The following is a 12616-nucleotide window of genomic DNA, read 5'->3' as shown; positions in this document are numbered from 1 at the left end:
ATTCCTAGAGAGGCCTGCCTCTCCATAGCAGACACTTGTCTTTTCAAAACCAAGACAAGTAGCTACAAAGATTTATCAAGTATTTCTAGGGAAAAAGACCTTTGGACAGCAGCTCGCACTGAACTGGTTCCTTCCATCTCTGCCCATTTCTTCGTCAAAAGCAAATCAAACCTCCAACCACACCAAATTTTACAGTCAGCATTTTCAATGAGAGTTCGATACACTTCCAGATGCTGCACTTCAATCCAGAGTAGTCTGACAGGCTTTTTGTTTGCCTTTATTCACAACCTGCTTTACCTAGGTTGATCAGAGAGGAGTCATTCACACTGAAAACACCGAAGTCTTGTTCAGATTGAGATGCCTCCTCACACTGACCAAATGAGCAAGACAGATCTGCACTGCAAAGTCCTTCTCATATTTCAAGAAGCTTATACTTCATTAGTAGTTCCGCACATCCCTAGAAAAACATGGGATTATTTCAAAGGTATCTGACCTGAGCAGTTAGTACCACTTCTGCAACAGTAAAAAACAAGATTAAAAACAGCAAATAAAGATGGCTTGAATGTGTACTATAAAATTTAGGACTATTTTGACTCCTTTGTCTGGCAGAAATTTCTTCCACAGTAATGAGTTTCTGTAACTCCTATGGATGGTCCCTCTGCCTTACAATCAGCTTCTAGTTTTGAGAAACTGTCTGGCTTTCCCCTACCAGAACTCCTTCTCCATACAGTCCTCTCTCCATCTTATGTAAATTTGCACAGTTCCCCAACACATCACTTGGAGCCAGCTGAAAATGCAGCCAAAGTTTCACATGAACACAATCTGCTGCTTCTGTTGCAACCTAGTAAATACTGCTGGCAACCTACTGAGCAAGTAAATTCAAGATTTTGCCCACTCTGTTCCTCAAACCTGTCTGTCTAATGGCCACAAAATCAGCAGCACTCACAAAGAGCAACGAAGCCCAGCAAATTAGTCAGGATCTTTTCTACTTCAGTACAAGCCACATGATTTTATCACAAACCTCCTATAAGGCTGAAATCCCAAAGTACTTAACTGAAGTAATATTGGTGTCTAGCTATCTGCTTCTGTTGGTCAGCATCAAAAAGCAGCATTAAGCAAATCCAAACATGCTGTGCCAAAAGGCAGGCCAGTCTTGAGCTGTGCACTGTAAACTGCTACGAGCTGTGAGCGTAGCCTTGAGTACAAAGCTCAGACAGACACAGGCAGCAAGGCTTGGCACACAGACACACACCTGTACCTGCAGGCCCCTCCAGTGAGTTGCTTGTCCTTCTAGCCTCTTGTTATAATGACTACTAATCATTAATCAATTAAAAAAAAAAAAAAGGCTTCTTACAAGACATGAATTTTGCAACCAAGTCTTTGTTAAAGCAGTGGGACATGCCCAACAGCTAGGCAGTACCTTGAAGGGCAAGATAAGTGACAGCTCAGCAGCAAGAAAGTGGACACTGAACCAGGTCAAGAGGGCAGAAAGGGCAGAGCAAAGGGGACACAGGTGTAGGAAGTGGATAGAGGCAGAAGGGGTAAACTGTTCAGAGGAGGAGCATCCAATTTAATTTGTAACTGTGACTCGTGGGGCTTTATCCTTTTTTACCTCCTTAGAAGTATTATTAGCAAGAAATTTTAAGGTAATGGCATTCCTGATACAACTATCACTGAACATCTCTAGCTAGACAATGGACTAGTCATCCCATGGTTTCAAGCCAATTACTACTATAAGCCATTCACTCTCAGCAGAAACAATGAAAAACTACCCAAAACTAAAGCCAAAGAAGAACACAGAAAAAGTATGTTTTGAGACAAGCTACTACACTTCACATACATCTCTCTAACAAACTTGAGCTGCAAGATGGTATAAAGTCTTGCACAGCAACAGAAATATATCAAGAAATCAGAATGAGTAACTTAGCACTTCCATATCTGGAATCAAACTAAACTCATAATTTGGTTGAAGGCTAAACAAATCTTGAATGTAGAGAGAAGAGATGCCTTAGTTTTTTACAGAACAGAAACACTAAGACGAGAATAAGAAATTCTCTTCTTCTATGGGTTGAGTTTGCTTTCTAAGACCTTCATCCCACCTCAATATGTACGTAATTTTAAGTTCCTTCACCTAAAAAATCTCCTTATGCATTTTTTACAGTTTTCCTACTGGAAACTGTTTATTTTATGTATGGGAATGTCCATTTAAAATTTCTTTTCTCACAGACTTTAGCAAATGCTGTAAACAGTTTCTTTTACACCTGCTCTTCAGGAGACAGACTGCATGTCATTACAACACTAGATAGACCTTGGTGCCTCAGTAATGCAAGTTCAGCCTTTATAACAGCAACAAGATTTCATTATAAAAAGTAGATGCAGTGATTGGAGAGCCAAATTATTTCTAAAGCATTTTCTCATTCTGTTCTAATAAAAATACACTAGGTACAGGCAGCTCTTGAATTCACGCTAGCAACAGAGGCTCATTGAAAAATGAACCTATTCATTGAATAAATAAGGCCAGGTTACCACAAATCCTGTACAGGCATAGATGATCAGGAAAATATTGATACATAAGGGGATCAAGTGAGCTATGCAATTAACTTAGAGCAAAATAGATCTTAGTGAACAAAATAGTAAAGGTCAGTAAGTAACACACATCACCTGCACACGAGAAAACAATTTAAGCAATGGATTAAAGTACAAAATAGTTGGTCACTTGTTTTGCAAACTAGTAAGTCAGTAAGAAGGCTTGTACAAGCATCTACAGAGATTCTCTTGAATCTCAGTGAGGAGCTCTGGATTTCAAGATTGTGAGTTGCACGAAGTTGCACACAAAGAGGGTGCTACAAGAGATAAGAATTATAACTATGAAAAACAAAGAAAATCAATTGGTAGAGAGGCAGAGACCTAAAATAACTCTTTGTCACAAGGAAAGGTATTCACCATATATTACAACTGTCATTCACCAACCAACTTAGGCACTAAGTCCAAACTAGGTACCACTGTTGCCCTAAGGATTTCATAGAGAAAATGGAGATAAAAAGGAGTAGTAACACACATGGGTATGCAATGAGTCCTTATCAGTTACACTGATCTTGGAAGAAACTTGTCTTGCAGTCACTGATTAGGAAGTTGGATAGTCATGCTTCACCACAAGTTATATTTCTGAGAATGCCTCTTCTCAAGTCCTAACACTATTATTCAATTCTATAATCAGCCAACATTACATCAAAAACCTTTTTTAAATGCTAACATACCTATCCAGCACACAAAGAACAGCTCAGACACAAACAAGTTAAGTCATTATTATGGCATCAAAGGTGCTCTGTCCCACACATGCATCACAGATCTCTGCCTTTGCCCTACTCATGAAAGCTGGTGTCTGCTGAACGTGTGGCACAGGAATGGCTGCGATTCAGCTGTGGATCTGGGCTTTATTTCTTGTCCCATGAATGAAGCACAGTCATCAAAATGCAAAGGAAAATATCTTTATTCATTCTCACTAGCATAACTAGTTTGAAATCTGACAGTTGACTTCTGTTTTCAGCCCTGGCTTTCTCTCAACTGCCTAAAAGTTACCTCCTTTATCACTGTTCAAGGCTACCCCTTCCCTTGTACACTTAACTGAAGAGTCTGGAAACACCTTCTTTCCCTCCCCCAGTAAAATTCTTCACCTCCTACTGCTTGCTCATACCACTGTACCCTACTCACTCTAGTACCCCAGATGATTTGTGTAGCAACAAAGCGTCAGTTGAGAGCACGCAGAGGACAATCTGAGAGAAAGCTTCTATTGATGCACATTACAATTCTCTTTCTTTATGTTTATGAAACATCATTATTAAAAGTCTCTTTCTTGCTTTTACTAGGTTATTTGCAGAGAAACAAATCAACTCAAGAAAAATCCCCTCTGGGGGAAGAAAATAAAATATAAAGACAAAAAAAAGAGCGACAATGACAGAGCAAAGGAGAGCAAATGAGTGGGTGAATGGAGGGAAATAATAGTCTGAATGTTCAGATGAAGAACAGAAGCTAGCACATTATATAAAGATGGATAGGGCTGCACTAAAGACCAGTTAAATTCCACAGTCTTCCTCACACCCTTGTTTTTTTCAATCACATACTCCCTGCAAGCAGATTAGATCCTGTAAGCGAATTAAGAGTTCGTAGTTCAGACCCCTGCACACCTCCTTGCTTCATCCAGGAGGAGCACAAACTAGGGTGAATTCTTATTGTTTCAAGTAATTAAGTTGCTCTTTAACGCCAAGTTGAGCTCATGCTGCTATTCACAGCAACTACCTCACTCTTTCTGTAGTCCTTTTGCAACAGGACACTTCTGGAGAGAGAAGGAGGACCCTACACAAAGGTGAGGGAACATAAAACCTACTCAAAGCAGAAGCCACTAAGGCTGACATCTGTAGATCTAATCTGCTTCAGGTTTTCCTGAACGTCTCTCTCACACCATAGTTCACCTCATTTACAGAGGTTTGTACAGGTGTTTCCAACCCTACCTGCTGTGGAGAATCAGCATTTTCCAGGATGGAATTTCTACAGCTGCAACCTAATGCGGGGCTCCTGCTTCCCCAAATCCCACTGACCAGACATAGCACACAGTTCCTCTTACAGAGCATTATCAGTTCTTACAGAAAAGAAAGCTGCGTATCTTATGCATCATGACCCTGCCTGTTAATATTTTTATAGCTCAGTGCCTAATTCCCCATCTCCTCTCTGTTTCTGAGTTGTCCTGACCAAACTTTCCTCTCAGCTACTCAATGTAAATCAATTTTTTTTGAGTGGAATTGTTCTGGAAACACAGCAGATGAGCTAGACTTTGTCATAAAAGTTATCAAGCTGGGTCAGACTAGAAGTCTAGCCCTTTATTCCACCACTTAAGAAACAGTGTGAGAGCAAGGCGTACATGAATTGAGCCAGCCTTGGCATATTAGGAATGAACCCCAAGGTTAAAAGTGCACCTGGGGAAGTCTTGTGTTGTATGAAAAACTATTTCCTTTTTTAATTTAAAGCACAAAACCCCACAGCTTCATTGTTCTGCCTTGTGACCTAGTTCCTTTTTCCACCTTCTCCATACCGTTCATCACGGCCTAAGGATTCTGTCCATGGTCATCCCTTTTCCAAGCTAAAGAATCATAATCTTTGTAACCTGCCCATCTCTTTTCCAAGCTAAAGAATTATATCTGTAACCTGCATTCAGAGAACACACCATGTCTCTGACCAGCTGACTGTTCTTATCTGTATTCCTTCCAGTCCCTTCCTTCTTTCAGGGTGTGGCAAGCAAAAGCCACCCAGAGTGTTCACAACACAGGAGCAATACGCAATGATATAGAAACAAAGACCTCCCTTGCCTCATTCGGAGTTCTCCTCATGGTTCTTGGAATCTTATTTGCTATTTTGACCAGTTTTAGAAGACTTCAAAAATTACTCCATTTTTCAACCCTTTTCTCCACCTTTGCCTTTGGCACCTTCCAGAACTACTCCCTCTACATTCTCTGGATGTTTTGAGCAGATAATTGAGGGCCGAGCCGTTCATTTGTTAATTTGCAAGGGTAAATACCTGTACCCATTCAAAGGCAACAGCTTTCATAAGAAATAACCCACAACAGGACTGCTCAGTTTTAAACTCTGAGTATCTCTTGTTCACAGAAAGGAGCATTGCATTAGAGATCACACAGTCTGGACAAAAAGAGAGGGAGTCAAGAGGCAAAACAGAGCACAAGAGGATAAAGTTGTCTCAGCCAGGACAACAGAGAGAACTGGCTCCAAAACCAGGCACAGTATCTTGAGAGACCCACAGACTCAATACCCAGTGAACTGAAAAGCAGCCTTTTAACAGCACTGCTACCTCTGCAAACTAGCTGGATTACTTTCAGAGACCAATGCACAAAACAAAAACTCACAGTGCTCCACAGATGCCTAGCTCTGCACCCACCAGCAAGCCTGCACAGAAGATGTTTTGGACAGAAACCTCTCCACGCTTATCACCTCAACAACCAGCACCAGCCTGCCAAGTTTGACACCATTCAGCTACTGTGCCTTGCTCTGAGCCCGTCACTGCTGTTCTCCTGCCACAGCCCTTGTGACAGAGCAATACTGGGAAGCACTAGAGACTGGCTCTAAGCAGCTTGCCCTGACCTCATACACTCAGCTGTACACAAGAGGAACAAAGCTACACAACCTCCTTGCCTGCCATGCTTGGACATAACAGAAGAACAAAAAAACCCTTCAAAACCCCTTGAGAACAGTTCTATTTTATAGTTTCCATTTAAGCAGTAAACATGAGCTCTTACAGTGTCACTACAAGTTTTGCCAATATTTTCCAATAGCATGTTAGGAAATGCATCCAAAGTCTAACTTGTCATTTGCTCACTCAGATTCCCTTCTTGGTGGAGAAAGCACATAAACTTTCAAAGCATTACTCCTTCCCTTTGCCCATATATCACCACTACCTGACAAGTTTTAACCTTATGATGGGATTCAATTGTACTGAACCAGTAAATTTATATTAATCAGCATCCTGCTTGAACTTCTAGGTCTTCCAAGTATTTTAAAGGGTAAGGTCAAACACTCAAGGAACTGTATCTAAACTGGCTGACATTGAAGTACTTCCGAGTTTCCAGAAACACACTTATCCTACAACGAAATTTCATCCAAAAGAAACACAATGTCACAACAAGTCTACACTTGGTGCCTTGATTCCTGCTTAATATAGGTTCATTTGTAAAAGCAGGGATGGTAAAATGACCACATAACTTCCATATTATCCACCCTCTACTCAAGACGAATACACCTAAAGACACCCCATTGCAGGGCAATTCTTTGTTGCCCCAGCTTCATTTTGGGGTCTCCAATTCCCAGAATGGAGTACAGTTTATGAACTTCAGCTCCCAGTGTCCCTTTCAAATGTAGCAACATAGACTGGAAATGTCTGGGCAGCGAGCAGTTCAAAGCAGAAAAGCACACACAACCACCAGGCTGTATGCAAAATGTGGGGGTGGGGGGGATGTTGAGCTGCTGTTGAGCACGAAGTAAGGGGGCAGATGTTACAGCCCAACATGAATGCTGTGACATGAATGAGGATAGGGGAAGATCTATGTTCCTGTGGAATCCCATAATTGCTGATGCATTTTTGCAATAAATAGCCAGAAAGTAATACACAGAACACAAGACCAAAGCCTGATAGATTGAAGTTCAAATCTTACGCTTCAACGTCCAATACACCTTCACATTGGTCTTATCCATCTCCTCTGCTATGACCCAATATGACTGTTTCAACTGGAGAGTTGAAATGAGATGTGTCTCTCAGCCCTGCTTCCGACTGGCAGCTATTCCCAAGCCACGCATCTGAATCCGTCAAGCTAAGAAGTGGTCAGAAATTACTGAAAAAACCAAAAACATGATGGAAGCATGTGCTATTTTTGAATCACAGGGCTTGTTACTTCTTTGCTCCATGGGCAAGTAAGTGTGCAGAAACTACATCTACTGGATCACAATCCCTGGAAACCTATATATGGAGACATATCCAGTCTGAGCTCAAAGTGGGTGTAGAAATAAGATGAAGTTGAATATCTGAGTACCTGTCAGAAGAGCTGTACTTTTGGGCACACCCTGGCACAGCATGATAGGTACCTACACTGAAAGCTGCTTCAGAGCTGTCCTCTGGGTGATCCTGAACTTGCTTTGACATTCTTGGCAGAGTTAGCATAGCACATCTATGAGCTCACCATATCTCAAGTCTCTGAAGAAACACATGGCAGCATTCAATATCCATGGAGTTGCTAGGCACAGAAGGCGTTCAACCAAGGTACATCACACAGCTGAAAATTCACTCTGATAGAAGTCGGTTAGAAGCTGCAAATAACATCAGTCTTGCAGCAGTTAACCTGGATGCCACCCCACAGAATGACCTAACCTCCTCTGAGTCTTGGTTTCCAAGGATTAACAAGGGGTAATTGTCATTTTATGCCAGCAAGGCTCTACTTCTTAGTAAAAAAAACTACCCTGTAGGACGATCCAGAGTCTCAATAGCATAAGCCCTCTAAGAAGAGCAATAGAAGACTGGAAGTTTACATAAACTTCCAGGTGGAGACCTGCAACAAATGTGGCACTTTCCAAAGCCTATACACAGCAAGAAAGGTGTTAGTCCGAACTTCATTAAACACTTACCATGAAAGAACTCCCTGATATAATTAGCACTTTTCTTTGAGAAGGAATCTCAAAAAAACACCATAGATCAGAGATGTAGGGGATCCAACAGAACTGTGTGGGATCACCTGCATGCAGACATCATGTGCTGGGTGCTGTCAGTCTCTCACTTTCCTGTGCAATAAACACTGGGGGTGGGAGGGAAAGAAATCACCACTTCTTTCTTTTCCCCTTTACCTCTGCAGCACAAGAGCAAACTGAAAAGAAAAAGAAAAAGAAAAAAAAAAAGAAAAAAAAAAAAAAATCTGTCGCAGAGATCAAAAGCCTTTTTCTACTTGCTCTGACCTAGTTCTTTCATTCTTACTAGAAGGAGAAAAAACACTTAAAGGAACATTGTCAAAACTGCTGAGTCTAAAAATAGACTTACCTTGGCAGTGCTCCCATCTCAATGGGCTCATATTAAGGAGTGCAAACTCACTTTCCTCATACACACATACACCAATCCTTTCATCAGTCTGGAAGCCCTGGCACTATACCGTCCAAAGGACCTCCCAGTCCACACAAACTCTTTTGGGACACTAAAGTATGTATTATATATAACTGGCAAAGAACTGCAGTAGTCTCCAAATTCCCACTTCATATTTGCAAGTCTACCACTGTCAGCTATCCCAGTAAAAATGTTTGGATATTTTCCTTAAGTAAAGTGATGTACATTGGTTGCCATAGCTAAACCCAAGAACACCATGCTATGACAGCTTTAAAATTATCAGATTTGAGGAAAATTTCAGCAATTTGTTAGATAAAATAAATAAAATTTTCAAAGATTTTCCAAAGAGTATAAGCTACAAAATATCTTCACCTTAGCCACAAAGAGCATTTCTGAAAGGCAAAACAAAACAAAGACTCTGGGTTCATGGCTGAAGCTGACAAACAGGCAGTTTCCATAGAACAATAGCCCTGCTGGAGCTGGTGGGGCAGCGGATGTTGGCTCCGGTCAGGAACTCCTGTGCTGCAGAATCCATGCCTCCCTTGTGCCCCAGGGACTTTGCCATTCCCCACCAGTTGCATCCCAGAGCCAGACACTTGCAAGTCTGAACAAGAAGCCAGTTGGCCCAACCATTCAAAGGCCTTGCATCACTCTATAAAATAAAGCCCAGGAAGCCCATCCTAGCCAAGCTCCCAGCTGACTACTGCTGAGACTGGAAGGCCAGACAACCTCAGTTTAAACCTTATTTCTAGGCTTCCAGAACTGTTGTACAGCAGGTTATGCTCTCAAGATCCCAAGCTGCAAACCAAGAAAGCATTGTTTCCAAAGAAAACAAACAATTCAAATGGAAGACAAAAACATTCCAACTGTCTGTTCTTGCTGAGTCCAGGACATTTTCCTACAAAACTATATATTTAGAAGATTCAATGGCAACTCTGCTTTAGACTAAAGCAGGGTCTGTACACTGTGATGATCGGAGTCATGAGGAACAAGTAACCTCTCTGCCTTACAAACAGAAGCCATAATGCCACGTGTTCTTTGCTAAAAGTCACACTTCAGGAACAGAGCAGTTCACACCCTGGGCTCCAATATGGCAGAAGATGCATTAAGAGAGAAAGCAAGCTTTTAAGCACAAGCTTTTAAACACAAAGAAACAATACTCCAGTAGGAAATAATTAATAATAAAAGGCTTGAAATGTGAATGCACTAACTACAAACACACAAAGGAGTCAGGGCCACATGGCTGCTTGTGCTGAAATAGTCACATTGCTGTGTTAGTGTGAGGGCAACAGAATTATGTCAAGGCAAGAAAGTTGAGGGAGAAAAAGCAAAATGGGAGGAATGCAGAACACACAGACAGGAATGCCTGTTCTGACACACTGGTAGGATGCATACTGGGGGAAGGAAATGGGAAGAAGGAGTTAAAGAAAAATACTCCATCTCCGGAAAAGGGAAAGGCACTGCTTCCCAAAGCTTTAGCAGAGCTTTCCTTCATTAATATTTACAAAGCTTTTAGAGATTCTCAGATGGAGGGCACTGCAGATATGACACGAATTATTACAGACCTGTAAAGAACTAGCAAACAGACTGAGAAGGACTTCAAGTAAATAAAGGAAGATGACATTAGTGAGGACACTGAAACAGGGGTTGCTGCTGGCATATGAACCATCTGGTGCACAGCAGTCCATTTCATTTACTTACCCACCACCAGGCACGCATGCCCAGTTCATGTCATTATGCTTTTGCCACTGAAGAAGTAATGCTTTTATTCAGGACCACTACCTTCCTTCTTTATATCATTTCAGTCTTCAAAACTGCAATTTGGTAAAGCAGCCTATGCCTAAGAAATATCTGCCTCATGGAGAGGCTTACACTTAAAATGAACAACTTCATTGTTCAGATGTTGACAGACACCTTTTGAGACACAGTGGTGTTCTTTACCTTTATTGAATTTGCACAGGAAGCTGGTTTTCGGGGATGTTAAGCTCCCCACTGCCTCCAGGACGTTTAACTTTTTGCTGGACTATCATTTGCACTGTTCACTTGGGTACTTAGCAAAAGACAGCTTCAGCATGATTTTCAGCAATAAAGCAAGTGTCTCTGATAGAACTGTAGATTTCAGCATAACTGAGAAACAAAACTCATGGTAGTCACAAGATGAGCACACAAAAATATTGACGTATGCTAAATTAAGCACAGGAGAAGGGGTCAGATGGCTGGTTTACACAGGATTCTTAAATTTTCCTAAGGGCCCCAAATAAAGCAAGATGAGGCACAAATCCCAGGACTGTCACTGCCTCAGTCTAAAGCACTATAAAACCGAGGGAATTTTGGAAGCAGATAGCAGGAATGCAGATTTGCCTTTTCTTCATACACTTCTCTCCTCCAACTGCCCAAAAGACCCAATGGAAACGGAACACACAGCCAATGGTAGATGGCTAAAGGGAGCCCAGCATTTACTGGAAGACCCAAAGCATCCACCTGTCCAGGTCTTGGTGGCTATCGCCTGAGATACCGGGGTACTTTCCCCAGGAGCGCCTTATGAACAGCTCGCAGCTCCCGGCTGCCCAGGAGCTCAGCATCTCGGCCCTTTGGCTTCTCCATCCCTCTGAGGGAAGGAAGGGCCGAGCACAGCTCAGCGCCCATGTGGGGGACGCTGGAGCTTCGTGGGCACCGCGGCCTCGGGGCACTTCGGGGATCCGGGCAGCAGCGAGGGACGGCGGCGTCTCGGCGCCCGCGGGAGCCCGACCGGCAGCGGGGCGGGGGAGGCGCCCGGGGCTGAGCGCGGGCGCCGGGGCCGCGCCGGAGGGAGGCGGCGCAGGTCGGTCACCCTCGCCGGGAGAGGCGGCACCTCCGGGCCCGCCGGGAAGTTGCCGATCGAAGCCTCCGGGCAGCCCCTACCGCCTACCTCGCCGCGGGCGGGGGCGGCAGCCGCGGCCCGGCTCCACCGCACCTGGTCCGGGGCAGCCGCGGTGCCGCGGGCGGGCGGCCGGGCCGAGGTGCTCGGGGGCCGGGGTCGCCCCGCGGGCGAGGCCGGGGCGGCAGGCGGCAGAGCGGCCCCGCTGGCGGACGCCGCTCTCCCGCCGGGCCGGGGCGGCCCCGCCACGGCGCAGGTGAGTGCCCGGGGGAGGAGACAGGGGAGGGACCCCGGGGGCGGCGGGCAGGGGGACGCGAAGCCCTTACCTTCCACCGCCATCCTCCCGGCCTCGCATAGTGCGCCGGCCGCCGACCCGGCCCCGGCGGCGCTGCCCCGGCCGCCCCCCCGCCCGCGCGGGCTCCGCTCATCTGCAGCCGCGGCGATCAACCTGCAGCGCTCGCTGACAGCGGGCGGGGCCGCGCCGCGGATCCCTGGGAAACGTAGTCCCGGGAAACGGGAGCCCGGCCAGGCACCGGCGCTCCCTGCCGCCGGCGGGGCCCCGGGGCGCCTCCGCGTGTCCGCCGAGCAGGGAGAGCAGCACGGGCGCGGCCGTGCGCTGTGAGAGGCGGCAGGGCTGGGAACCCCCAGGAGGCGTGTGGGAGAAGGACTGCGCGGGCCCCCTGCCCCAGGAAGCTTCATTTCACGGCTCTGGGATATTTCTCTCCAGGATTTCAGTCGTCTCAGACATGCAGGCTGACGGCTCCAGGATAAGCCCGTCCTGTCCTTGTCCCGCCTCACCGCACTCCCTGGCCGGCGGGAAGACTTTGTCCGAAGGGAAAGAAGGCGGCACAGGAAGCACCGGGAGCTGCCTCAGCACCTCACCCCCGAGTGAGGCCCTCGGGTTTGGTCCATCTTACCCGCTCTGACCGGTCCTACAACAAATCCAGAAAACGGAGAACGGGACACAGTAGCGGGGCCCTTGTTTCAGGTCCCCAGAAATCTTACACCAAACAGCCTGGCACCCTCGAGATCTGTCCTGGAAAACAGCTGTGGGCTTGTGCACTTTTTCAGGGTTTTTTTGAGATATCAGAAAGATTTTGAAGATTTTTTTTTTC

The 12616-nt window shown here is 45.1% G+C and overlaps 1 protein-coding gene across 3 annotated transcripts in view; it reads right to left on the bottom strand.

Annotated features, from left to right (window-relative positions):
- Positions 1 to 11961, bottom strand: part of SAMD12 (sterile alpha motif domain containing 12) — a 169383-nt gene extending 157422 nt beyond the window's left edge. For 2 of the 3 annotated variants that reach the window (XM_040066961.2, XM_040066977.2), the window contains exon 1: positions 11828 to 11900. In XM_040066961.2, coding sequence (XP_039922895.1) covers positions 11828 to 11840 — 13 coding nt within the window. In that variant the 5' untranslated portion in view covers positions 11841 to 11900. Of the gene's footprint in view, positions 1 to 11827 lie in introns of all 3 variants that reach the window. The other variant, XM_040066988.1, reaches the window with a different exon arrangement.
- Positions 11962 to 12616: the final 655 nt, after the last annotated feature.

Source organism: Hirundo rustica, chromosome 1 (assembly GCF_015227805.2).
Source record: "Hirundo rustica isolate bHirRus1 chromosome 1, bHirRus1.pri.v3, whole genome shotgun sequence".
NCBI lineage: Eukaryota > Metazoa > Chordata > Aves > Passeriformes > Hirundinidae > Hirundo > Hirundo rustica.
This window is presented reverse-complemented; position numbering and strand designations above follow the sequence as displayed.